We start from the raw sequence: 27,785 nt of genomic DNA, 5'->3' as shown, positions 1-27,785 counted from the left end.
AAAAATAAATAAATAAAACCGAGAATATCAAAGAAATATAAGTACAGTGCAGTATAAGCAGTTAATAAATGGTTTTGTTTACTGAAAGGCAATGGGAAGACAGAAAAGTCTTCAGTCTTGGTTTAAAAGCACCTGAGTTTTGCAGCAGTTCTCTGGGAGTTTGTTCCAGATAATGTGCATAAAAACTGTTTAGTTTTAATCTAACACACTCAGTTTTATCCACTGGTTTATAATCCTAACATACTTTCACTCACGGAACTCTAGTTCCTGTGGTTATTCCCCCATATGCACGTGTCAACATGTTATAATCACATACTTAAATATTACAAATATAGTTCCAGTGTCTGGTGTAAGGGAAAACGTTATGTTGACAACCGTCTCCGTAATTTACTTGTAACCATGACTGCAGCAGATCTACATCTCAGTGATGTATTGTTCATCGGCCAATGGGCGTGAAGAACAACAAGTCTGCACACATGGATACAAGCGATGCATTGTGCAGCAGTATCTCCCGCGTCCTGGCGTCACAGCCGAGCATTACACGGATAATAACGGAGATATATAGGATGCAGCCTTGAAAACGACAGCCCAGTGGATAAAAACACGTATAGCTAATTAAAAGGGCTGTAGTGCAAGAGCATGTAATGTAACATTATGCATTACACCTCTACTATCTTTTTTTAACATTTTACTTATGTTTATCCTGCAAACAAAATGTGAACTGTACCTCATATCTGTACTTTATACTGCTACATTAAATATCAGAGGAAAATATTGTACTGTAATTCAAATACATTTAGTTGATACATTTGTTTACTATGCTGATTCAGATTAATAATATCAAATAGTATCAATAATTAAAGTGTGATGTAGTCTTTTATGTTAAGATAAGACTTGAAGTGATTACCAGGAGCATAAAAGGGATATACACGTTTAATGCATCAATTTGCATTATGAGTACAGTTACTTTTGGTACTCTTTTTGTTTTACTTAAGATTGTCAATGCAGGATTCTTACTTCAGAGTATTCCTACACCGTGGTATTGCTATTTTAACTTAATGGAAATATCTGAGTCTTTTTTTTTTTCCACCATTGCACAACATATTAAGGCTATGAGTGCAACTTCTTTATTGAGTTGTTATCAGATATATGATAGTCTAAACCAATTGGATTTATCTGTGCGTGGAAAATGAATATAGTTAAATAGACGTATGCTTCTGTATGTAACCTGCCAGCAAAACACATTGATATATATCTTCGATTCATTTTTCAGTTAATGGATTAATCATGTATTCAATAAAATAAAATAAATAAAAAACAAATACCCACGCCATTCCCCAGATTCTAAGGTGACATCTTCTAATTATTATTTTTGTCGTGCCAACAGTCCAAAACCTTAAGATATTCAATTTGTAATTCTGTGAGATAGTAAAAAACAAAACAAAACAAACAGCACCTTCTTGAATTTGAGGGGCTAGAGTCGGCAAATGTTTTGGGCTTTTCCTCAGAACAATACCTTAAAAGATAAGTCATTTTTTTTTTCATTACATCAGCCCTAATGGCCCAGGAATAGCCAGATTGACGTTCACACAGAAGAGCTGGTGGAGTCAAAGTCCTGGTATAACCGAGGGCCATGTGGTACGAGTCGGAACTGGGTCTTTGCTTACAACACACAATCAAAGTGCAAGTATGGTACATACACATGGCCCTGGATATTTAGGTTTCTTTTCCTGTTATTCACTCAGCTCTGGGCAGGAAGTATGTCGCCTACAGCAGCGTAATAATAGTGAACCACAATACTAAAGATTCTCCAGGCACAGGAAGGCCTGAGGGGCTCCAGGAACATCCTGAATTAAGCAGACTGTGTGTAAATTTAAGACATGCCAACTATAAAGAAGCAATGGGCTCAACTTCCAAAGCCATTCAAAAAGTCAAAATCTCTAAGAAAGCAATTAAAGGGTCTCATCTTAATACAATAGATTAGTGGTCATCAAACTTTGAGTCCCACCACTAAGACCAGTGTTAAACTACAGTAGCGTAGACCGGCACTATTCAGCTAAGGACAGGAAAGTTTATTACTAATCAGGAGATTATTTATTATTGACTGTCTTCATCCATGACTTCAGTTTCTGTTCTAAATATTCTCCTCCTGATCCGCACTTAGTTCCCATTTAGGAGCCACTATTACGTTTTTTCAAACCAATCATTTTACCTCTGCTGACTCTCTTGCCATCACAGTTTAGCTTGTAACTCATGAACATAACCACGTAGCAGGCTGATATTAAAACAAAAAATATGACAGGACAAGCGTTTGAAGAGGGATGAATGAATGATGCTAAACTTATTTTAAATTACATTTCATGAATGTTAAAAGTTGGGCGACACAGTAGTGTGGTGGTTAGCACTGTCACCTCACAGCAAGAGGGTTCCTAGTTTGAATCCCGGCTGGGGCCCTTCTGTGTGAAATTTGCATGTAATCCCCGTGTCTGCGTGGGTTTTCTCCAGGTTCCTCCCACTGTCCAAAGACATGCATGAGTTAGGTTAACTGATGACTTTAAATTGCCCGTAGGCGTGAGTGTGAATGGTTGTCTGTCTCTATGTGCCCTGCGACAGACATCGGCTAAAGCCCCAGTACAAGTACCACAGTTTAAGAACCAGTGCCATAGATCCTGACAGGAATATAGTCACTTATAGAGGAACATACACTGCCCCCTTGTCGCCATGTGACTGTACTGCATCATCATCATTTAAAAAAACACCAAAAATGCTCAACTGTGCATAAAAGATGGACCATGAAGTAGAAAACATGTTATAAAAATGTATATTTATTGCAAGTGTTTTGAAAATTTAGAGCACAAAACACCACTATACAGTATGCACGAACTTAAAAGGTAAACTGACAAAGTAAAGCAAGAAAATGACATGCTGTGCACTGCGGATTATCTACTGGGATAAACCTTAAGAAGTCACAGTGAAAAATCGAATCTAAAAACAACATTTCTGATCATTTAGGGCTTTGCAACAGATCTTAAAAGGGTGTTCTTCAGGTACGTGCACAGTTGGTTCATCAGGTCTTTACTCTGCCCCTCCACCCAGTGCATCTCGATCACTGCATCCCTCTCCTCCTGCATCACATTCAGCAGACACTTAAACAGGAAGTGTTCGCCTCCAGCGGGGCTCGGGGGTCGTTTAGAGGGCGGTTCACACGCTGCAGCGGGAGCTTCCTGTGGACCCACTTCCTGCCCTGCGTCTGTGCAGGTGGACGACTCCATGTCCACCTCTTCACCTGATACATTTTCTAAGACCTCATTCTGTTCTGCTGTCGGGTTGTGTGTTACATCTTTACTTGTCTCATTTGAAGAGGCGCCATTTTCAATCTGCTCTGCGGGATTCTGCTGAACGGTGACCTCCTGCGCTGACGTTGTTTTTTTCTGGGCGTCCTCACCCTCGGTGTTGCTGTTTTGTTTGGAGGCGGACTGGTTTTGAGGTGCTGGGGTTTTGGCAGGAGCAGCTGTGACCAGAGGAGTTTGAGAGCTGGTTCCAGCACAGTGAGGCGCCCTGGGAAGCTCTCGCAACTGACGTGACCCTTCACGTCGCTTCTGACGTCCGTGGATCCAGGTGTTCTCCACAGCTGTTAGAAAGAGGCTCTGCTCCTGCTTTTTGCATGGGACACGTTTGTGAAGCACCTGCAGAGCCACACAGAAAACAATCTGACTCATGGAGATGAAGGATGTATTGAACTGATCGATTGCTTTAACTGATGTACGTCTGTGAACAATAGCTGACTGTGGCTCAAAATTACTGCTACATACAGGATGGGACAGAAGCATCACCTGTTCATTCTAATACAACAGACTTGCAAAGAGTGAAGTGTGTGCCGAGTCTTTCAGACAAGTGGACTCAACTCTATATGCTGTACTACATTAACATTATATTGTAAAGCCAGGGCTGTACAGTGCAACATAGATGTTGCACATGCTACACAAAAATCAGTCTGTGCAATGAATAAAAGTGCTGCAGTAGCACCTGTGCATGGGAGATAGAGCCATGTTCCAATCAAACACTTTCGGTACAGTAACTTTAAATCCGTACATATCCTATATGGTGTAACTACACACCACAGATGGTACTCTTAAATGTAGACGGGATTATTACCGGATGGTAAGAGCGCTGAGACACAAGGTGCTCCATCCAGCGACCATCCCCGACTACAGTTTTCTATCTCCACCTTTTAATATCTGATTAGGCTGCTAGGTACCTCAACAGATGGTAATCAGGACTGAATGAAATGGTTCTACTGGAAATATTCTGATATGAACTGAACTGAACTGACTGCTGGTTGTAATTCAGGGGCAGTTACACCCCAATCTAAATGACAGTTCCCATCCGTTGCACACTGAGTTTGAGCTTCTCCCCTCAGTCCCCATGTGTAGAACAAAAACACACACAAAAACAGTTTTATACCTGCAGCCATCACACTTAGGAATAAGTCAACGCTATATTTTGCGAAGGTGATTATTTATTGACGATTTTATTTATATACGCAGACATGATATGGTTTAAGATACTTCTGGACCTGTAAGAACTTTTTAATTTGCCATTTCCTTTTAATTTCCACTGTCTTCAGTGTGACAACGTGTGTGGTGTGCTTCTATGTGTATGTGAACTCTACTGCAAACAAAACCTACCTCTGGGTACTAATAAAGTAAATTGAACTTGAACTTGTTAGAGCGTCCCCTTTGTGATTGGATTATTCAAGGTGGCTTTTAGTGCTAAATGTGAACCAGGCTGATGTGAGCAAGGAAACGGTCCCAATGTTTAAATCACAGAGAACCTGACTGATGATTTCCGCAGCCGTAATGTCCCCCAGGTCTACAACTTTAACCTTGTATTTAGTTGTCCTCTCCTAACTGTAGTGGTACAGCCATAAAGCTTACCCGCAGGTCAGTGAGTGTTTTCTCCAGCAGAGCAGTGATGCTGTCCACGGGGCCGCGGGCTGCACCGCATAAAGCTGCGGCCTTGGCTTGGAGCTCCTTTAGTCCGGCCTCTGGTAGAGTGAACGACAGGGGTTTCCGCACCTTCTCCAGTTTACGCTTCTTACTAGGAGGAGACTGAGATAAAAAGGGAGATCAAGAAAATGAATAAAGAGTCTGTAATAGAGTATTTTGTATGTCAAACAAAACACAATGGACACAAATAATCTGGTTTCAAAGGTGTCGTGTAACAGAAAAAACATGGGTCATGTGGGTGAAGTCAATGCCAAAGATACTGTACGTGTAGTAATCAACAAGATTAAGCTGCAATGATGAGCAAAGCCTTAAATATGCAGGAAAATATTCCTAAACTGAAAATATAACATTTTTCATGTTGTTCTTTCCAAACTGTATGCTTATGTTTTGTCTATTTCCCCATGTCACCTCATATTTTAAATACATTTATGCTTGTCTTCCCTAGTTTCTTTTATCTGTCCAGTTATTTGTCGGTTCTTAGGCTTTTCTGTGTTTTTAAGTGACATATTGGGGCAAAGTGATTTTACATTTTTACAACAGAGGCTAGGTATGACTGAAGCTATAGAAGGCAACAAATAACAGGAACAGGAACCAAGAACAGGGCTGCCAACAGACGGCAGTGCTTCGCACACAGTATGAGCTGCACCACCTAATTTTTTAGCAAAGTTAAAAGTCAAGACAAAGGCCAATTTCCTCCAGGTAACATGTTTGAAAAAAGACAATTGATTGTCTAAGAGAAGGTCTTTCCACAGGTTTGTACATACTGCTCATGCATTGACTATCAAACTCAGTGAGGTAATCACATGGGCCTTGATATTAGACCAACAGACCACAAGAAACCTGTATGAACTCTTAAATTACATTTATCTGAATTAGGCCCCCTCTTTTGAAACACATTCCTTGTTTGTGACAATGATTTCTCACCTCAACACAGCTCCTCATGCATTATCTTTCATTTCCACCGTAACTAATAAAGGGTTGTGAGTATTCACGGACACAATAGATAGTAAAAGGAGTGCACAGGCAGAGGTCAAATAAATAGCACACATACTTTAGACATTAGGAATGTTCCCTTATTTTTTCAATCATCAAATCAGAGGAGTCTGTTACTAACCTGGATGTAAATGTGTGAGTTTTGTCACTTTTGTTTCTCTACTGCCTAAAAAAGCTTAAAATATCCCCAAAACACTAAGAAAAACATGTAAAAATGTACACTTGTGGGAGGTGTATGTTGTCACTATCTTAAGCACTTGTGTTTCTTCGGCTATCACCTCTTGCTCTGCAGCACACTGTACAACAAGCTTTTTTCTTCTTTTTTTTCCAATTATCATCCGTCTCAACTTCTCAAAACGTGATGACAGATAACCCTCGTTGACTGAGTCAGAGATCATCACTCCATAAAGCTGTGATGAGTGTCTGTAGTCAAACGAAACATGGACGTACGTTGCAAACCACAAGAGGGCACTCTAACCACACAAGCTCCTCCTGAACCTGCCTTGAATTAAGCGCCGCTCCTTATTTGTAATCCCCTCTAATGTCACGCTGTGATGGCGGAGGAGGTCATTACCCAACCGTGTCTGAATACATCAGACGCTCTGCAGCAACCGTCCCCTTCACGTCCACTGCAGCCAATAAGTCAACGCTGCGCTGGCGAGTCACTGCGGTCTGACTGAAAGTGTGGAGACAGCAGGGGTCTGCAGCCGCGCTGTACTGTGACAGAGCAGACAGCATGGCCGACTGACCTACAAACAGCTGCACGAAGGAGCAGACGGTGACCTTCACATTGCTGCACTGATCTGATCTGAGAGTCAACTCTTGATTACTCACTCATTGTAGTGCTTTGGAAGACTTCGTGGCCTTTTTTTGTTTTAATTAGCATGTAATATATAACTGTTTAGGGATAAGAATGTTAAGAATAACAGATGAAATGGAAACAAAGTATAATAAATACATTCCCATTCCTGCATCATTGAAAAAACAAGATCTCAAGTAAAAGGTTTTTTAATTTTGATCACGTATTGATTTTTAGTTAAAATGATTGTCCTTGTAGATGCATGTTTGGAAGGGATGGACGTATTTAATAAATGGGTTAATGATGAACACTGCCTTGTCTGGCTGCTTGTTGATTTTTCTTTTTTTATGTACTTCTTATTGTTTCTCACAGATGTCTCTTCCCCCTTTTTCCTCTAAGCCCTGCAGCTCATTGTACAAGGAAAATAAATCAATAAAATCCATCAAGCCAAACATGTCTGTCTGTATGAAGCATCCTTCACACAGATTCTTGCACTAATACATTAGTATATATCACAAAACACACACACACACACACACACAGACACACACACACAAAGATAGACTCAGACAAAGAGCATGCAAGCCGCTTGTGTACAGTTCTTTTTTTTTTTAACAGGGAATCACATCATCTTCTGACTCTGCTGCTCTTTCACTCCATTATTAATCCCACTTACACACTCACTCGCACCTCACTGCATGCACACACACACGCACACACACACACACACGGGTAAATGACAACCTCACAATAAAAGCCTGGCCTAATTTTGAACACTAGGCACAGTAAAAGCCTACAAGTCCAATAAGAGCTTCTCCAGATATAATTTAATTCAACCATCCATCCTGATGGCACGTGCACACGCACACAGAACAAAACACTCACACACACAGACACACACACACAAAGAGAGAACAAAACGCAAACACACACACACACACACAAAATAGAAAAATAAAATGCTGATTTCACCTTCAGGCAAACATTGTAAATCATACTCTTATCATCCCTCTTCTGCCAACCCCCATTTCCTTTGTGTGAAGTCCCAATCCCCCCGCACAGAGGCCTGAACTCTGGACCTTCCTGAACCCTCTCCCGCCAGAGGCCTGTATGAGCAACAACAGCACACCTCAGGGCTCCGATTAAGCCGGGCTTCCTTGTCTCTTCTGTCCACGTGCTCATCTCACTATCCACAGTCTCGATCTCTTTGTCTTTTTTGCTGGATTTCTTCCTTCGGTCCAATTTATTTAATCTATCCTCAGCATCTTTCCCCTGTGACAATGAGTTGATATTTATATTATTCTGTCTTTAAAAAGCAGAATTCAATGTTGAATGTATTTATAACACCCAGATCAAAAGCCAAGCACTCAAGAACAAATATGCGGAAAGCTCTGTGGTCAAACCACTCGTTTGATTTCTGGAGTTGCACTAAATTAAGGCCTTTCTGGGACAATAAACTGAGGCTGTACAGGGAAGAGACAGATACCGCCATAAAAGCTATAACGAGGTATGGCTTTAAAGAGCGCTCCATGGATTTAGCATCAAACTCCTATGACATCATCAGACTCACGATAGACGGTTAAGAAACAAAACAAAAAAACATACAGCAAAACCAGCAGTACTGTAAGCTCACTTCTTTCTTTAAGCTTCACACACATATTTCACTCTGGAGCTACAAAAGACTTTACGCAACTTTATTCACATAAGCAGTCTTACTCCTCCAGACCTGTAAACCTGTGATGTGTGAAACTGGCAGTCTAGTCCCGAGGACTGTTTCGAGGACGACTTCCTGGATTTGAGATATAAGTCAACCTTTTGAATCCAGAGAGTTAGATTGGTTCATTAGTTGTGTTGAAGACACTTTGTCACCTGTGCAGTTAATTTAAGTTTAAACCAGACAACAGAATGAAAGATAAGATACATTTAAAGTAATGGTAGTAATATTAGTTTGCAACCTGATCTGGTAAGTAGGTCACAGCTGCATGTATGTCACATATGTTATAGTCTATATGTAACATTAATGAGCACCTCATGCACATACATATAGACCAGACGTCCATAGAAATACAAGCGTGCAGGCAGAATTAGGCAGTCAGCCATGCAAGGAACTACACATGCAGAAACTTGTGTCATGTGGGCGCAAACACACACACACACACACAGGCATGCGCACACGTACACGTACACGTCTGCTTTGTAATGTATGAATGAGTGAGTGAGTGAGTGAGTGAGTGAGTGAGTGAGTGAGTGAGTGTAAATGAGGAGTAGTAAATGTAGGCCAATCATTCTGCTCAACTGCTTTTATGCTGAAAAGGCCAAAACAGAAATCAGTTAAACTAAACACAAACAGTTGTCGTCACACAGCCTCTGCTGCACCCGCTGACCGCCTCAACACCTTACTTTGCCTTCCGTCTGTTGACACTCCAACATTATTATTAGTGTTTTTTTAGGTTGACTGTTAACTGTTGTGGCTACTTCGCTGTCTCTGCTTTCTATTCATCTTCATCTCTCTCACTGTCCAGGCAAGACAATTGTACGGTGTGTGCAGGCACACAGTGCATGCCCTGGCAACTGTTGCCTGGATACGGCATGTTAAAACTCACATAAACATCTCCCCAGAGGAGGATGGAGTAAGTGCTTCTAATGGAAGTGAGCTGGAGGGAAAGAGGAGGACGAGAGGATGGAGGTGCTGCATAATTGAGGAGGAGGCTTTGGGTTTTGGAAATATCAAGTTCAAGCTGTTGAGATTATTTACATGTGTATTGACTTACGGTACCAAATGTCAAGTCCATTTCTTGGCATCATCGATGCACGATGCTGGATGGGTTCTAAATTACCCAACCATAAGGACCACAAAACAATCTGTTGAGTCTAAGTGTGCAGTGGGACCGGAGTTCAAGCGCACACGACGGGAAATTAAATCTGCTCAGACTTACCGGAACAATCACATCATCGTAGAAACTCCAGGCCAGCGCCCAACGCATCGTCCGCCCCTGGCAGAACTCTGTGTGTGTTACTTTAGGTACCTGAGAAAAAAAGACAATCAGACGTATGAGCAGCAGTGGGTCACTCGCTGCTTGCAGCAGATGACTTCACAGTGCAAACTGATGACAATTGGTCCAAAATCTGACTCCCATCTTCCACCAGTAATTTTATAGTTAGTTCGTTTCTGGTCATGCTCTTATTTTTGGCTGTGTCAGAGTACTCCAAATTATATAATTATATATTTTAAAGCATTGTGAATATATAAAAAAAACCTGAAATAGCCTTACATATTTTATCTGGTAACTTTACATCTATTAGAGGGAACATTGTAACCTCCCATCAACGCTGATTCAAAAATGTTTTCCCATAAAATTAAACAATAAAACAGCTGGAGTTAGTTGAACTACAGTAGTTGGCTGGATTTTAAGTCATGATTTGTACAGTATGTCATAAAATTTAGATAATTTCTCTATAACCAAATCATTTTCAACAGACCAATAATGTTACACCGACAGCTCGTCCTTGGAAATGTATTTTCCGCACGCTTCAGTGAGCTCCACATCTCTAATAGTGGGTGAAAAAACAAAGGCCCATGGTGTGAAAAGACCCAGGTTTGGTGTAAAAAAGCTTGTGCTAACAGAGCACTTTAAATGTCTCCCAGGACTGCTTCAGTAAAGGGTCAGAGGTCAAACAGCTCTGTATCTGAGATGTTCACATTTGCTAAATTAAAACTCAAAGAGAGATGAGGAGACACCAGAGAGAAGACGGGGTGATAAACGCATCAGCATATTAAGAAGCCTGGTTTCTGTTTACACACACTTTAAAAAAAAAAAGAGGCAACCGTCTCCTCTCTGGACGTTAGCCAAGGCTGCACTCACTCTGATGAGCAGCGACAGCACCCGAAAACCTCTGGAGGAGCTTTGAGGGATGGCAGGTGGAGTTTTTTCTTTTTTTAAGCATGTGAGGGCGCAGGGAGAGGCCTTCAACAGTCAGGAGTCATGTGCTGGGCTATTAGTTAGGCTAATGACACTAATGCATGTTGGCCACAGAGTGCCGTGTGATCCAGTCATGCACCGCTAACAGACATCAGCTCCTTCATGCCTCGTTTGTGACTCTGCTCAATGGGTATATTAGAAATTGCTGGTGTGTTTTATTTCTCTGCTGCTCCGACAGTGACGGACGTCTGCTTCTAACATCAATACAGAGTCCCAGAAGAGTGTTGTGGTTTGAGACGGGAAGCAGAGATTGTTTCAATAAGCCATTATCAAACCCTGCCCAGTAGGGGCACCTCCCTGCATGAACGAACTGAGATCAAAAGCTGTGGATGCCCTGTAACTCATTGATTGCAGAGGATGTAGACATGTTTGTGTGCTGGGCTTGGTTGGTACTTACCCCTTGCTTCCTCAGCTCCTCTTTCAAAGGTGCCAAGCTACATTTCTTCCCCAACATGCAGCTGTACCACCTGCAGGAAGAAACCATATTAACCAGCTGTGTGTAGCTGTGTTAGCGGGCATGAACTACCAAGCAGAGATCAAACGAGCCAAGCTGAACTTTGGGGAGGAACACAAACACAAAATATAAAACATGAGACAGGAAAAACATCGGTGCGTGTGTACTGTCCACATTGGAGGAAAAGCTCTTTTGAAGTCATCCCTGGGTGGAGGTCTGATCAATAATCACTGCTGTGCAATAAAGAGGTGAGGCTGGTCTGGATCAATAAGCAGCAGAGTCCGGCCCGGGGAGGATGGAGGAAAGATAAACACATCAGCGAGTCGGACTGGTCAGTTTCCACAAACCTTGTCAGGGTCTGTTTAGTTTTCACTTCGCCTTATATAAAGCTAATTACATGGTCTTTATTTAATCACCACAGCTCGGGAAGGGATCAGTTCAAAATCGAATCACTTCATCCTCGAATACGAGTGGACGTTGATGCTAATTCTGAAGACATTCCCTGAAGATGTTCCTGAGGTACCACGTTCACAAGAACGGGACGGATGGACGGACATAAGGGAAACCCCAGATACATATTAAATTAACAGAAGGATCAATGATGAAAACAATAGTTGCAGGTTTAGTAAATATTTACGTAAAAATGAGAATAGAATTGAACCTCAATCAAAGAGAAAAGGATTGTGGTAAAATGTAAATACATCAATGGACCTAAATGCGATTTTAAGTAGTTAGCAGATTGTGTTCAAATCTAAGTCCTTGTAAATAGTCAGTAGGCCTGTCACAATAAGCAATACATCCATTTATCCCATGATAACTTAAAATGAGCTTGATAACTTTGCCAAACGCAATCATTTCCATTTGCATGCTTGTTTGTTTTCCTCATGTTTCTCTATCAAAGAGACTGGATGACCAGAGTTTTCACTCCAGGCAATCGCATTTGTTGTAAAACAGTAACAAATAAACGCGCCAATGTGTTAAAATAGACTGAGAGTCCATTTATTGTGACTTGTAGTGATTTATTGTTTTTGGTTGTTTTGTTTATCTATTTTGGATATTTTAAATGTCTTCCAGTTCTAGTGTTAAATATTATTTAGAAATAAACGTTTATTGATCTTTGAAAGGGTGTACATTATCATCAAATCAGTTGAAAATGGACTAAAAATGGCAGTATTATCGCTTATCGCAATTATTTCTGGGACAAGTTATCATCCAGCAAAATTTGTTATTGTGACAGGCATAGTCATATCCCTTAAGATACAGAAAGGTACAAAGTAACAGCCGCGAGCAACGTCTGTAGAAAAAATTACAGCTTGACTTGTGACTGCCAGAGAGAAAAGGTTGATGATTTGTAATCATCTGAGGGAGGTCTGAAGATGCCCAGAAGGGGAGGAGGGGCGGGGAGAGCAACGTGTCAGCCTCGGTTGACACAATGAAATATTGAACAGCTCTAATATTCACAGATGTTCCCCACTTTTCGACACAGTGGGGAGGAACACCCAGAGCAGCTCCCCGGCTTTCCCTCCTCCACCAGCGGCTCTTCAAACATGTACAAGAGTGCAGCTGCAAATATATTCACTCTTCACATGTTGAAGCACGAATGATTACAATCTTATTAGCAGAGATAGTAATTTTCATATCAATGGCATGATAAATGAGGAGTATTACCTCATTTCTAACTGGGGTTTTGGATGTGTGTTACACTGGGAACTAAGGTGGTTATCTGACAGTAATTACACTTCAGTGGAAAGAAGAGGGGAAGAGGAGCAGGGTGGGGTGCTGAGGGCGCCTCATAGGACCAATCGGTGAAGCTGGCAATGTTTCCATGGACACCTGGTGGCTCTGGTGTCCCAGCATGCATTTTGGAGTGACAGCCGGCTCCAGTTGGTTGGCCCGAGCCTCAAACCTGTTAAATAAGACTGGGATCGTTCTCACTTCCTTTCTCCGCTACATGGCTGTAACACAGGAGCAGGCAGGTGTTCGGATAGGTCCCTCCCAGGGCCGCTCATCTTTCCAGTGAAGTATGCAAACACACACACTGTATACAGCACACACACCGTACTCTGCTTTTGGAGGCAAAGCAGGTGTGGCATGTCTAATCAGTTTTAATAGCACCACTGCAGCCCCCTCTATCTGTGTCTCACTCTGCTGCCCCGGTGACAGCCCTGGTAACGGGGGAGGGTAAAGTGATGGCCGCTGGAGACACCCATAGCCACCCACCCAAACACAGCTGTTCCCTGTGGGCTCCCGGATACAGTACAGGGTGAGCCTGTGCCAAAATCATTAAACCAAGTGTAGGTGACAGCTCCATTAATGTGCAGCGATCCATCTGCACATTTCACCTCTTGGTGTTTCCCCTTTCACTGGTGCTCTCTGCGCCCATTGAAACCTCTCAAAGCCTCTCCAAAGGCAACAGAACTGCAGCGCTCTTGTTCATGCATCTGCCACTTCAGATATGTAGCTGTGTAACCCTGAATACTCACAGTTTCTGTGTATGATTGAGCTCAAGGAATCTGGCTTACATTTGCTTTTACACACTCGACAAACACACCTGCAACTACAGGCAGAAATCACGTTTGAGTCAGGTTTTGTTTTGCTGGTCAAATTCCGTGTCGTTATCTCACCGCAAGCGTTTCTTGAGCTGCACGCTGTCATGAATGATCCTCTTGACAAACTCCAGCTCCCCGCCCTCCGCCATGATCTCCGTCACGCCGCCTGTGTTCACTGAACTGGGAGGAGGTCGACGTGAGTTCCTGGAGTTTACCCCCTGGACGGAGCAACAAGACAGACAGAGATTAAGATGAAATCCTATTAGAGGCACGTTACTATCGTGTAAACAAACAAGTGCAGGGTTTACTCTCAATGAGCCAAACACTTATTTTCAACGAAGTCTATTTATTTAACAGAAATGTGCAGGACACCAGTGAAACATTAAGGCGGGGAAACACTCACCTTTGCTTCAAGCTGGTTTGCAAAAAAAGGAGGGTTGCACATGCAGAAGTCGTACACTATTTCTGTCTCTTCTTTCAAGGCGTCCATCAGTAAAGTCTTCTGAGGGACTTTAACAACTAGGAAAGTGCAGGCACACAGAGGGGAGACAGGTTTTTAAGCTATTGTTATCATTACTTTATTAACATATACATTTTAATTACTCCATGACATAACTTGCACTGAAATGTCGTCTTCCTACTAGTCACATGTTTATAATGCTTTTTAAAAAATGAGAATTAGTCAGCTACTAATGTTAACTACTCCGGATTGAAAAAACACGACACCTCGTAAAAACAGCGTGGTCTGGCAAGGAAAATTAGTAATAAGGAACATCCCTAATTATGACCGAAAGCTTAAGGACAGATTAAGTGAGACAATATACAAACACACACTGAAAGACTAATGTCTTGAGAGACATTGTTCTTCAGGACGAGTGGAACACATTTACCTTTAATCAGCTCAGACATGTTGTTCTGCTCCACGTTTTTCGTAGCGTAATCAAAACAGATGTTGTCCACTTCTGTGGCCAGAAAGTACCAGCCGTTCATTGTGGCTCCCAGTAAGGGGTAGATACAGGATGCACCAGTTCCTGAGGAAACACACACACATTTGTTTGCAGCTTGAGGATGTGTGTGTTCATTTAGATGATGAATGGTTATGAGTTTCATTGGACTATATGGAAATATGTTGTTTAAAGTAAATGGTAAAGGGACTATAATGGACAATAAATGTCAGTTCCAGCAGCTGTTATTAAATCATCCACGTATGACAACCACGACCACAGCCGCATAATTCAGTCCGGGCTCAGACCAAAGTGGCACAAGTAAGTAACGCCCAGAGGTGATCCATCAGAGAGCAGACAGCTTCAATGTGCTTACAGAAACATTCAGGGTCACCAGTCAGTGACCTGAGGTCCTAAAGAGGACACACACGCAAAGTCAGACAGCTTTTTCTGTGACACACAGAACGGCAAACAGGCTGTGACATGTGGATGGGGATTTGGCTGCTGAGTGCTGGGAACACTGGGAGAGACTGGGCTTATGTGCACCAGCTGGAAGCACCAACTGACATTTTGCGCGCCGCTCTGAGCTGCTGGCAGCCACATCCAGAATAAACAAGAGCATGGGTCTCGAACGCTAATTAACTCGGAGAAAAAAAAACACTTAAACATTTGTTTTTCCCGTCCAGAAAATGACACAAACGGTGGTGCTGTTACCGATGTCGATGCCCCTGCGTGGTTGCTTCCGGCCGTCGATGAGGTCCTCGACCCAGTGGATGTAGTTGAGGCGGAGGGGGACAGTGGGTATGAGGCGCTCCAGAGGGATCTCAATGGTCAAACCAAAGTCCTCCTTCAGCAGCGTGCAGGTCAGCGCTCGCACCGCCTCCGGCTCTTTGAAATTCACACTAGAAGAGGAACAAACATGGATAATTGAGTTTATGTTGACGTCTAAATCGTACAGTGACACAAAGGAACATTCCGGTTTATCATCTTTGTAGTTTCAGCTTTTATTTTATGAAAAACCACTTCAATTAATCTGATTTTATACCATTTTATTTAGTTGTAATTTCTTTTAAAGCTGCTTTTGTTAAGTAAACTTTCAATAATTGTGTTTATCTCCTATTGTTAAACAAAGGGTTTGTAAAAACTAAACAAAAGCAAACCCATGTTTTAATTTAAATTGAAGAGAGGTGGCATTATAAAAGGCATTATCAAACACAGTAATAGTTCTACTGTTCACCTTTGTTTTCTCCTTTGCTAACATTAGCCTGAAGGACATTTTTACTGATAGAAACAGTGACCAAAGCTACAGAAATAAAACTGTTGTATGAAACCAGAACTCCCTTTTAGGGATGATTTCAATTTAGTGAGTTGCTGATCCTCTTGTTTTATCAATGAGGCGCCCTGACAGCAATTTACCAAACTGCTCTTAATGCAGCACTTCATTAACCCTCTGCTCCTCCAGTCCGCTGCAGCTCTCCGCACCGAGCCCCATTACTTTTACACACACACACGTGCACCAAATGCTCACACGCGCACACACACACACACACGCACACGCACACACACACACGCACACACGCACACACGCACACACGCACACACGCACACACGCACACACACGAAGGACAATAGGGAGATAAGCAGCCCATCACTTCACAATCCCTCTCTAATGACAATGAAATTCACATTTTCAACATTGCTAAGTCCACCCACTTTTTCACTCCCAATTCTCAGCCCCACTCCCTCAGCTCTCTCGTCTTTTCCTCTCGAAGTGTTTAATGATTTCAGCTGTCACACAAATGGGCACGTGTGCGGCAGACAGAACGAGTGGGCGAGATAGGTATAATTAAAGCTTCGCTGAGCGCATTCGCACCTCAGCAGATGTAATTAGACACATCCTGGTGATGGCAGCGTCTGGCACCTCAGCAGTTTGGGTGTGAGCAAACCCCCCCCCAAAAAAAACATCCACTGCGGGTAAAGACGGAGATTTAACTGAGATTCAAAAAACACAACCTCAGATTTTGTTTTTATTTCTCTTCACTCATCAATTACCCATAAAGAGCTGAAATATTTTGCCTTCTCACTACTCAGCTCCTCTTCAGCGATTCTTCACAACAAATAAAAGTGAATCCGAATTTCCTTTCTTTCTCCCTTTCTTCTAGGCCAATGTGATGGCTGATAACAGTCCTTTGTCGCTTCAGGTACCACAGACACATTAATTACAACAGTCAAGTTTGAGCATGAGATCCAAAGAGAGGCCAAAACGCTGCACCACAGTTTATAATATAATGATTTTAGAAGGATTTTACCCTGTAGAGGTTTCAGAGCAGCAATTATTTAACCTTTCTTCCCTACCATCACAAGGCAAGCAGTAGAATTACAGCGTTCACGTTACAAGTTATTTGTCCTGAATGTGCGCTTTCACATTTCATGTCAGAGCGACCCTTCGATTTTTGACATAGCACGCCCCAATGCAGGGCCGAAGTCGGTCTGAGCACCACTAAAGCACAATTAAGACTGGAAACGTAATAAAAGAAATAATGAAATTATTGATATTATTATTACCGTATTTTTCGGATTATAAGTCGCAGTTGCGATTTATACTCTGGAGCGACTTATGTGTGAAATTATTAACACATTACCGTAAAATATCAAATAATAGCCCGGGCTATTATTTATCTCAGTCACGTAAGAGACTAGGCGTATATCAGCAATCGTCACACACACACGTCAACCAATCAAAATTCGGCGGGGGGGGGGGGGTCATGGCAGAAGTGCATTGTGAAAAGAAAGATGCTACCTGCTACTTCCGTACCTATGAGTTGGCGGAGTTGTTCAGAAGTGACACCGAGGACAAACATGTGTTGTGTGTTTTAACACATATGCAGGTCAGGACATGAGTTGTGTGTGTTGTGCTTATGTCCTTAGCAGTTTTGTTCCCTCAGCTGTCAAAATATTAAAGAGTAATTACTCTTTAAATTAGAATTCATTAAAGTAAAAAAAAAACTGAGTGCAAAACGGGATATAAACCTGCCTCGCTGCTGAAGTGACTCTGGTCAGTGAACTCCACATCTTCATTGAGGAGTGACAACAAAGACAAACGAGCCTCCAGGTGTGAGACAGATACAAATGAGAAGCGATTTACCTGTAGAGCCAGTCATCAATCTTACCCTGTGTCTCTTACCTAATGAACATATTAGGTTAATGGTCCGGTTGAATCAGCGGCTGAAGGGGTGTGACCTTCTGCAGGAAAGCCAACACCTGGCCCTCCTTTGAGGATGCACGTTTTCTAAAGTAGAAGAAATTTGTACTTTGTAAAAATGGCCTGAGCTTAAGGGAGGAATCAAGCTAATGAGGGAGATGTGATACGTCAGCACATCACTCGCTCTTTTCCAAAAATGAAAGCCTGAATCCCTCAGATACTCTGCCCTCTTTCATTTCTCCTCTGAGGCATCATTAGATAAGGATCAATATTCAGAGAGAGAGGCAGCTCAGGCCAGCCCTCTATTTTTAGCCCCTGAGGAGAGAGAGCGTGTGTGAGTGTGTGAGTGCAATGCAGACCGATCACTCCCATCAGCAGCACTGCAAATGCCACGTCTCCATGGCAACCCCTCCTACTGAACAGATGAGGAGAGCACGCAAATCCGGCCACGCTGGAGCAATGGCTGATGCCAGACGGAGCGTGAGCGTGCCCGCGGTTTACGTCTGTGCTGCCCCGTAGGTGCACCGCTGCGTGCTTACGACATTAACATGACCAACGGGGCGCAGCGTGGGACAAACCTGAATGAGAAAGTTGTGATGAGACTGAATATACTGTTCGATGATAAGACGAGTGAAAGAGGGGGGAAAGGTGGGGAGCAGGAAGCAGTTATAACTCAAAACTCGACTCCAGCTAATGTTCAGGTTAAACTGCTGCAGCAAGAAGAAGAAGGAGACGAAGAAGAAGAAGAAGAAGAAGAAGAAGAAGAAGAAGAAGAAGAAGAAGAAGAAGAAGAAGAAGAAGAAGAAGAAGAAGAAGAAGAAGAAGAAGAAGAAGAAGAAGAAGAAGAGGAAGAAGAAGAAGAAAAAGAAGAAGAAGAAGATACTTAAGTGCTGGGAAGAAGAAACCAGTCTTTGGTTCAGATGGATGAAGAAAAGGACATCATGAGACTGGAGGAGAGTTTACTGCTGAGCCAAACAGCTCACTCACCTCTATGCTACATGATCAGCATGAAAACACACACACACTTTCAATCTCTGTCCAGAGAGAGGTGACCTTCAAGGTACATCTACTCCACTCTGACTGTGCCGGGGAAAAGAAATTGTGCTGATTAGCTGCAACTTCCTCGAACACGTCAGGTGGTTTTTTTCCTCAGGAGTCCTCACAAGAGCAGAAATGAGTGCATTGCCTAAAAACATGGATTTAGGATTTAAAGGTAACGACTTTGAGTACCTCAGAGCTCATTCAGTGATTTGATGATTCTGATGGCTAGTTTGGATCATAATAACCAGTAATTATGGTTTAAAGGATTATTTTTCTATTTGTTTCTCTGATTATCTATTATTATTTATGATTTGATGAATAAAATGTTTATTGGAGTTTTGTAAGTCATGTCATATATACAGTATTTCATATATATAACACTTTAAATATGACTGAGAGCTGAACATGAGGTCTTTGAACAAATAGACATAAACATTCATTACAGAGGAGTTTAGATTCATTCAAGACATACAAAAAAGTAGATAATAAAGAGCAGAGGTTTTCATAGGGGGGCTTCAAACTGTTTCAGGGGAGGCTCAGAAAATGGCAGTGAACGAATATTACATTAGTTATCACAAGGCCATCACATAGAAAAGCCTAAATGTGTGTGATCTGGTTAAAGAGACACTTCAGACATAAGTAAGAAACTAATAAATGTCTTAGGACAGAGCTTTTTTCTGTTCATGTCAGTTTAGGGGTTGGACGACAAAATCTTCTATCAAGGGATTTGTCATTTTCATATCTCGATAAGGATGTAGTACACCACGATATAGCATGTTTGATAACGGTCTATATGAAATAACCACATGGTACACCTTATTTCTGTAAACTCCTGTGTGAATTAAATACATAACATATGAAAAATACAGAGTCAGATCTGCTGCAAATAATCATGTTAGTATTGTGCTTGTTATTATCAATTCAGATGATGTAACTGTGCATCACGATATCATCTCATCTTCAACCGCTTATCCAGGGTCGGGTCGTGGGGGCAGCAGCTCTAGCAGGGGACCCCAAACTTCCCTTTCCCTGTGCCACATTAACCAGCTCTAACTGGGGGATCCCGAGGCGTTCCCAGGCCAGTGTGGAGATCTAATCTCTCCACCTGGTCCTGAGTCTTCCCCGAGGCCTCCTCCCAGATGGACGTGCCTGGAACACCTCCCTAGGGAGGCGCCCAGGGGGCATCCTTACTAGATGCCCGAACCACCTCAACTGGCTCCTTTCAACGCAAAAGAGCAGCGGCTCTACTCCGAGTTCCTCACGGATGGCTGAACTTCTCGTATATAATTTAATCACAACACGATTCCGTTGGAAGACGATAAACGATCATATCGAGTTGTCGCCCAGCCCTACGACAGCTCCAAAAACCTCATTGGAGCTGCTAACTGTACCATCATAACATCATAATTAACTGGTTTTCAGATAAGTGATTTGGATTACGGGATGGTTGAGAGCTGACGGCAGATTTAGTGAAATATGTAAAAAAAATAATGTCCTACCTAAGGCAGTGAGTTTCCTATTTCTCTCCCATCAGATAGTAAAAAATATCTGAACGGTAATAACTCAGGGCTTTCCAGTGCTGCTGATCATCGTTTATCAATTTAAAATGTGGCATCAGAGTTCATAATTATTCATCCATTGCTCCTCTGTCGCCAAGAACATGTTTAATAATATATCTCTGAACAAAACTGGCGTGCATATTGAACATTTCATCAATTACGGAAGTGAAAATCCTTCCACAGACGAACGTCTCTCAGCCCCGTAATAATATGACTACCTAATGAAATGTCACCCAGGCTCTTGCATTTTTAATATCCATCCATGCCTCTTAATCCCACCCCTCTAACATCCTGATCTGAGCCCCCCTTCTCCTTCCCCCAAAACTGAAACAAACCAACATTAAGGTTATTCTTTATTTTATCTGTTCCTCACTTCAATTCCAATCACATCCCCAACATTTTGTCTCCTGCCGCCTCTGGTCTGAGCTCCACTGTCTGCCCGCTGCTATCAGGCGTCCCCACTGACGATGCCTGAATGAAGGGACACGTATCTCCCCCGAGGATGGACTGAGTGTCTCCCCAAGATTACTCTCATCCCCTAACTCACTGCTTAAATACTTTAAAAACCCAGTAGATGGATTCATTGGGAAATACAAAACCACACTAATCCCTCCACTGATGGAATGACAGACTGAAAGGGAAGAAGAGCCAAATATCTGCAGACGGCTAACCAGAGCTGGAACAACACAAGAAGGGAGACGCAAATCCTGGACATCCGTTCGTGCAGCAGGCAAAGAGAACAAACTGGCAACCGACGCCAGCCCGAGTCACTGTCTGATGATCGTTCAATGTACTGCTGAAACTATTTGTTTAAGGAAAAATATGCACTTCTTTTCAGGTGCTGGACATAAAAAATGAAGAATGCTCACAACGATCTGAAGGACTGCCAATAAACGATTTTTAGCCAAAGTACCGGCGTGGCACCAGGGATGTTTGCTCCACCACCAGACTGAAATATCAACAACTGTTTGGTGGATGGTTTTTTCAGACATTTATGTTCCCCTCAGGATGATCTTTAAAAACTTTGGTGATCCCATGACTTTTCTAGTGACACCATCAGGCTACATTTTAATTCTGTCTAATTTATGGATAAATAGCTGCTTAAGTAACGATATTCCTCTCGGCCTCAAAGTAGACACAGGCGTGAGCAGTGATGTGTCTCGGTCGTCCACTTGTGTTTGAATCACAGAAACAAAAACAAAGTGTAAACAGGACCAGAGACGCTAACATTGCTGTGGACTATTACTTGTGTTCTTTGATAAATTACCTAAAATGATTAATCAATCAAAATAGTTTTCAGACAATCAACTAATTGAAACTATTAGGCTGGATATCAGCGCGGATTTCCTGAATCCATTAGATTAGAACTGACCCGAAAGAAGTTGCAGTGATGTATTTTTAATTTAACAAGACAACAAAGGGAAACTCTACAGTAAGTGAGGACTAAGTGACATTTAGGAGAATTTAAGGGACCTCTTTGAAAATGGCCATGCCAGTGATTCCCTCGCCTTTGGAGCCCCACTTAACCCCCTTTCTGACATGCTAGCACGACATGTTTGGTACCAATGGATCCCTTTGGGCTTCTTGTTTCGATTCTGGGTTTTATGAAATGATATCAGATCATTGATATGAAAGTTTTTGGAAAATTAAATGCCAGGCCTACAATCTACTAATGGAAACTGAAAGGATTTTAAAATGCTTTGTTTTCTAAAGAAATGACAAACATAACTACTGTCTAGTTGTCAAATTCCCTTATTGTCTAAAATAACTAGATGGGATGTCTAGCCCTAACGCTACCAGCCCATTGTTGTTGTTGTCTGTCTGTCTGTCGGTGAGCCATAGACAGACAGAGACACGACAAACTGATAATTAACACCTGTCACAGGCGAGTTTTACAGCGTGCCCACACATGCATATGCTCGGCCTGACATAAGATGATTGACTGGCCACCTCACAACCTTAAAGGATCGGCCCACACCAATATGTTCACATTCACACACAGATGTTCAGGCCGCCGCAGTGACACGGTGTTGCTGTTAATCTGCATAACACAAGACAATAACAAGTGATTTCAACACTGAGCAGACGTGCTACCTGCTTCATAAAACACAGACAAAGAGGGAGGAGAGTAGCTCCGTCCTGACAGATGAACAGCAGACCTCAAATACAAGTCTCACAGTAACTGTCAGCGCTTGTATTCACTGGGAGTTTGCTTTGTTTTGACAGACATTTGTATCAATTGAGAAGAATAAAACAAAAATGACAAGCTAACATGTCTTGCAAAATACTATTTTGGGTGTTTTTGCCATGTAATAACAGTGTTTCAGTGCCAAACAATTAGAAAACTCTTTTCTACAAACACATTTTTAACACAGAATATTTCTTATATGTTCCCAAATATAGTAAATAACGTTATTATTATTTATTTGAAGGAATAACACAGAAGAAGAGTAACAATCAGATCATGCAAGTATGCTAAGTAGCTGTACTCCACAGTTAGGCTACGTTCACGTTACTAAATGCTCAATACCTATAACTGACATCAATATTTCTATGCTGTGAACGGACCGCTGCCCCGAAACACTTCACACACAACCAAAAACCTCCCTCACACGCGCGCATTGAAACGGCGAAGGAAACCGAGAGACCAGCGCTTCCACTTGCCAACATCCCGCTGTTTCGCCTTCCCTACTTCCTTCTCCCGTTCTCCTGCCTCCCTTGCTTTGATCGCACTAATTTTCAAACTTGGCCTTTATTTTCATCTCAACTATATAAACACCTGGCAAAATACTCAAAACCTCCTCTGTGGTAGGCTGAGAGACGTGTAAATGAATGATGAAGCCTCTTGGATGAGAGGTGAAACGTCTTCCTTGACAAATAACCAAGTCCAGTTGCTTCTGACTTAAATTTCCTTGGGATAACGATGAGCTGGAGAAATGAGAACATTCACAGCCTCGTCTGTGGTAGTTCCTGCTACAGTAGGTGTCTCCAGGACCACATTTTGCCATGATGAGACACATAGACACTTAACAATAACCAAAGGCAATCTCTCTCTTCAGTAAATTGACTCGTTCGGACAGCGTTTTAACATTTTAACCAGCATATAATTACAGGATGCGGCCTGAAAAAGTCACAAAAGACATTCTGCAGGTCCTTGATGAGCTTTTACACTTGCTCTCATGATGGCTTCAACTTAACACCTGTGCTTTACCTGCTACAAAAAAAAACTATCACATTAGAAAACATGGAATCTTTGATTTATCGATCCACCCAATCCAGGTCGTTGTTGTTGTTTCTACGGTTTAGATGTCCAACTCTACTACATTTTTCATTAATGAGGGCTTTGTTGGTTAAAAAAAGTAATCTTGTTCCTTTTTTATGTCCCACAGCAGCAGCTATCAGGAGCTCACACTGTTTGACATCGACGCCACTAATCCCACCAGACATATTCTCCCTTTGTTCTGCTGCCTGGACTTTCTCACATCATGACTGTTCAGCAGCATCTCGCTTGACCACACGCACTCAAGCATGCACCATTGCACGCACGAGTATAGGATAGTTTTTGATTGACAAACCAACCTATTCTTAAAATTGGGAGTTTGTTTTTAACTGTCACTCATGCATACTTTGTGAGTCTCTCTAATGAAAAAAGAGTGCAGTTAGCAGAGGATGGAGTGAAAAAAGGAAAAAATAATATGTTGATGTTGGGTCCATTAATCATTCGTCCAGGCTTCATCCTCCTGCTGTTTCGAGGAGCTGAATGGGCAGTAAAGAGCAGAGAGGGGCTGAATCCTCAGGGCTCGTCTCAGGCATGCAGGTGAAAAGGTGTTTCTGTACACTGCTTTAATATATACACACGATATGGCTAAAATTATGTGGACACCTGCACATTGCACCCATATCATACTCTTGGACATTTTCACTCCAAAACTAATAGGGAAGTCACAATTTCAATTTGACCAATTATCAAAATCAAAATCAGGGCCGACGAGCCCCAAAGTTCTTATTATTCAAATTTGATCATATGGCCTTAGTGTGGTGTATATTTATTTACCTCAACTACATAAGGTAACAGGCAGGCTTTTATTAGACTGAGGCATAACTTGTTTTCCACTGTTTGTTAAGTGTAATTGGTTATATTTTAGTATGAAGCCTCCTATTGATCTGGGCTCCCATCTGCCCTGTCAAAGTTACTGCATTACGCTGTTAATACAAAACTCAACACTTCCTGTGATAAAAAACACTTCAGAACAACTAGGTGTTGAAAATAGAATGATTATATAATTGCATTTATTAAATTAAAATGATCAAAGTATATATTATGCTTTGTTGTCGTGCACATAATGTAGGACTTTATTCACCCTTGTTTTTTCTCTGGTCTTTATTTGTTTGTTTTGACCGCACCTCCGGCCATTAATCGAGACCCAGCCTTTATTTGACTGTTGACCTTTATATACAGTATATATATATATATATATATATATATATACTGTTACACTCACACTGGCCAAACGAACTAGACTTTAGCCGTGAATCGTGCTTGGACAGGGTACGGATGCCAAGTGTGAGTGCGCCCTTAGTAAAGGGGATCTCTCCCTCACTGCAGAGGACCACTAAGCTTTATGCCAATTAGCGCATTATGCCATTTGCACCTAAGCCCTCTAAAAACCCAGGGAAACCCTGCACTAACCTCATCCCCATAACTGGAACGTTTCCATCACTGAAATCTCCTTAGTGATTTGTGAAGTGGGGAGAAACAGGCGGATACAAACATGAGTTCCTTCAACTAAGAAAGATTTCTTTCCAGTTAATAAAAAACCTTTTGTAATCAAAAGTCCAAAGTATGGGGACAGGGACTATACAGTGTATGTGCAATAAATAAGAGCATAAACAGAGCTGCTGTCTGAGTGACCATGGCCACCATCAGCAGATGGTAATGGTGACAGGCTTGAGATCAGAAACATTATGAGACGCCGCAGACTACTTTAAAATAATAAACACGCACAGTCAAGAGTCTCAGGTACTTACACAGGTCGTCCGGCGAGGCTGGTGTGCACGTGCTGCTGGAAGTCTGGATATTTGGAGGCCAGGTAAGCGAAGTCTGGCGGTTTGTCTTTGTACCGGTTCCGGGGATGCATGGACCTGTTCAGAGCCATGATCGCAGCACTGGTTTCAGGGGAGAGAAAAGACAAATGGTCATCACCAACCAGGGTGAACTTATGGAGCCTTCACATCCTATGGAAAATTGGTAAATACCAAAAACCGACGTGAAAATTGCACATGAATACTCCCTTGGGGTATTTTCCACTGGGAAACTCGTAGAATATTTTGATACACTAGTTGCTGAGATGAGATAACCTTTGACCTTTTCAACATGGCGGAGTGCAACGCAAGAGTCGACTGTATTACGACAACACAGTTTTTGAACTGTTAGGGAAGATTATGTGCTTCAGATAAGAGTGGAACAAGCTCATGTAGCGAAAACAACAATATTAGCTTTCTCTTTTGTCCTTTAAAAAATCTTCTATTTATGATCTTTTAAAAAAAATACAGCATATTATTTACCGTTTGTGTTTTGATAAATCCTCTTTTTTCTGTAGCTGATGAATTAGGCCGTTTAAAATGGTTTTCCCAAGTAACAGGTCAGGATCTATGGGTCCGCCATGTTTCATTTCGCTACGACAACAAACGCACTTGAACACAACGCACTGGTAATTTCCAGTTTACATGTGGAAAGGACCATCTTTCCCAGAGCATGTGAAGGCAGCATTACTTAAGCTGTGCTGAGGAACTCTATGTACAAATTCATGTGACATTAACAAAAAAGTAAGAGTAATTGTTTTAACTGACACCATCCAGGTGTGAAGACCCAGCGCCTGACACACTTCAACAACCCCTACCTGGGGATTCAGAACATCAAATGCCATAATCTAAGTTAATGCTGCAGGTGCAATTATTTAAGAAGTATTTTATTTATTGGAGAATTGCAGCAATCATTTTTTTTATAAATGTGTTATACATTTTAATTTTATGTTGCATACTGACAGCTAAATTGTTAAACTGTTATGTTTAATTGTTTACTAATTAAACCAATCAGATTTTGAATTTCCCCCTCAACTATAAAAAAGTACCGTGACTTTAAAACCGAGGTATGTATTGAACCTTGACTTTAGTGTACCGTTACACCTCTGTTATATAACCGTATATATACATTTATACACAAGGCATTTTTTTGGTTTGTTTGTTTGTTTTTAAAGCCCTTCCTTTTCAAATCATTTTATTTCAGTTTCATACTAACCATTGAAAGGCTTTGACTTTTTAAAGTCCTTAAATTAAAATATACCCCCCCTCTCTCTGTCAACAAAAATATTTCCTGGTAAGAGCATGAGCATTCACGTGAATATATTTAACTGATGCTTCATTTTAGCCTGTAACGGAAATAACTGGACTTCTCTGGACTTTACTGTGGGGAATAATTCACTTTAATGTATCAAACTGGAGTAAAAACCAGCGGCGCTAGTCTGGAGCAGTTAGCTAACATTATTAGCTGATGTAAGTAGCCGGTATTTGTGCCTGCCTACCTTTTATTGTCGTGTTATCCGGGCTGGGAGGAAGCCTGATATTATTTTCGAGTGGTGAACACTTTATTGGACTGAACAACTGGGCAGGAGAAGCTCTCACAAACTCACGCTGCCCAAACGTTGCTCACTTTCTGTAACTCTCTTCCGGAATGTCTGCGACGTCACTTCTTTACGCCGATGCGTCATGACGTCATTAAAAACGTCGTTCCCATGTGAACGGTTTTGTCAACACGAGTCAGTTCCAGGTTTGTTGATGTGGGTGAAATGCGGACTTTTATTTTGCGTTTGCCCAATGTTTTCTGTCTATGACAAAACTAAACAATATTAGACCCAAAGATATTATTTCCAAATCTGATGATGACAAAACATAATAATCATAATAAACCTTCCTAAGTCCCTTCCTAACTTAAATGCCCTCACTGAAGAGTTTAATGTTTATATAAAAACCTGTCACTGATGCTAAACAAGAAAAGTGAACGCACAATATTGTACTTTAACTCATTTTCACTTACCCCAAAATAAGAAGTGCCTTATCTACAGTATATGTTTATTTCAAAGGATATGTATGTGTGTGTGTGTGTGTGTGTGTGTGTGTGTTTGTGTGTGTGTGTGTGTGTGTGTGTGTGTATATATATATATATATATATATATATACATTATGTTTTTGTATTATT

General features: G+C 41.6%; 1 protein-coding gene across 1 annotated transcript; it reads right to left on the bottom strand.

The window, feature by feature from the left end:
• Positions 1-2,869: 2,869 nt before the first annotated feature.
• Positions 2,870-27,251, bottom strand: mettl16 (methyltransferase 16, N6-methyladenosine). The gene is made up of 10 exons (XM_083913614.1): positions 27,112-27,251; positions 25,559-25,696; positions 15,443-15,630; positions 14,675-14,815; positions 14,188-14,303; positions 13,860-14,002; positions 11,179-11,248; positions 9,738-9,827; positions 4,938-5,111; positions 2,870-3,686 (listed from the first exon to the last, which is right to left on the bottom strand). Exons 2-10 carry the CDS (start codon positions 25,684-25,686, stop codon positions 3,009-3,011), a joined length of 1,728 nt encoding a protein of 575 aa, XP_083769740.1. The 5' UTR covers positions 25,687-25,696; positions 27,112-27,251; the 3' UTR covers positions 2,870-3,008.
• Positions 27,252-27,785: the final 534 nt, after the last annotated feature.

Source organism: Echiichthys vipera (genome assembly GCF_963691815.1).
Source record: "Echiichthys vipera genome assembly, chromosome: 5".
Lineage (NCBI taxonomy): Eukaryota > Metazoa > Chordata > Actinopteri > Perciformes > Trachinidae > Echiichthys > Echiichthys vipera.
The sequence above is the reverse complement of the archived record's forward strand: the minus strand, read 5'-3'. Positions and strand labels throughout refer to the sequence as shown.

Bases quoted from the DNA above. Each gene is read 5' to 3' on its own strand.
- mettl16 (XM_083913614.1), bottom strand. From the start codon at position 25,686: ATGGCTCTGAACAGGTCCATGCATCCCCGGAACCGGTACAAAGACAAA. The intron at 14,003-14,187 runs GTGAGTGTTTCC...TGCTCCGTCCAG, and splicing joins CAAACCAGCTTGAAGCAAAG to GGGGTAAACTCCAGGAACTC. The intron at 9,828-11,178 runs GTAAGTACCAAC...TTTTTTTCTCAG, and splicing joins AGGAGCTGAGGAAGCAAGGG to GTACCTAAAGTAACACACAC.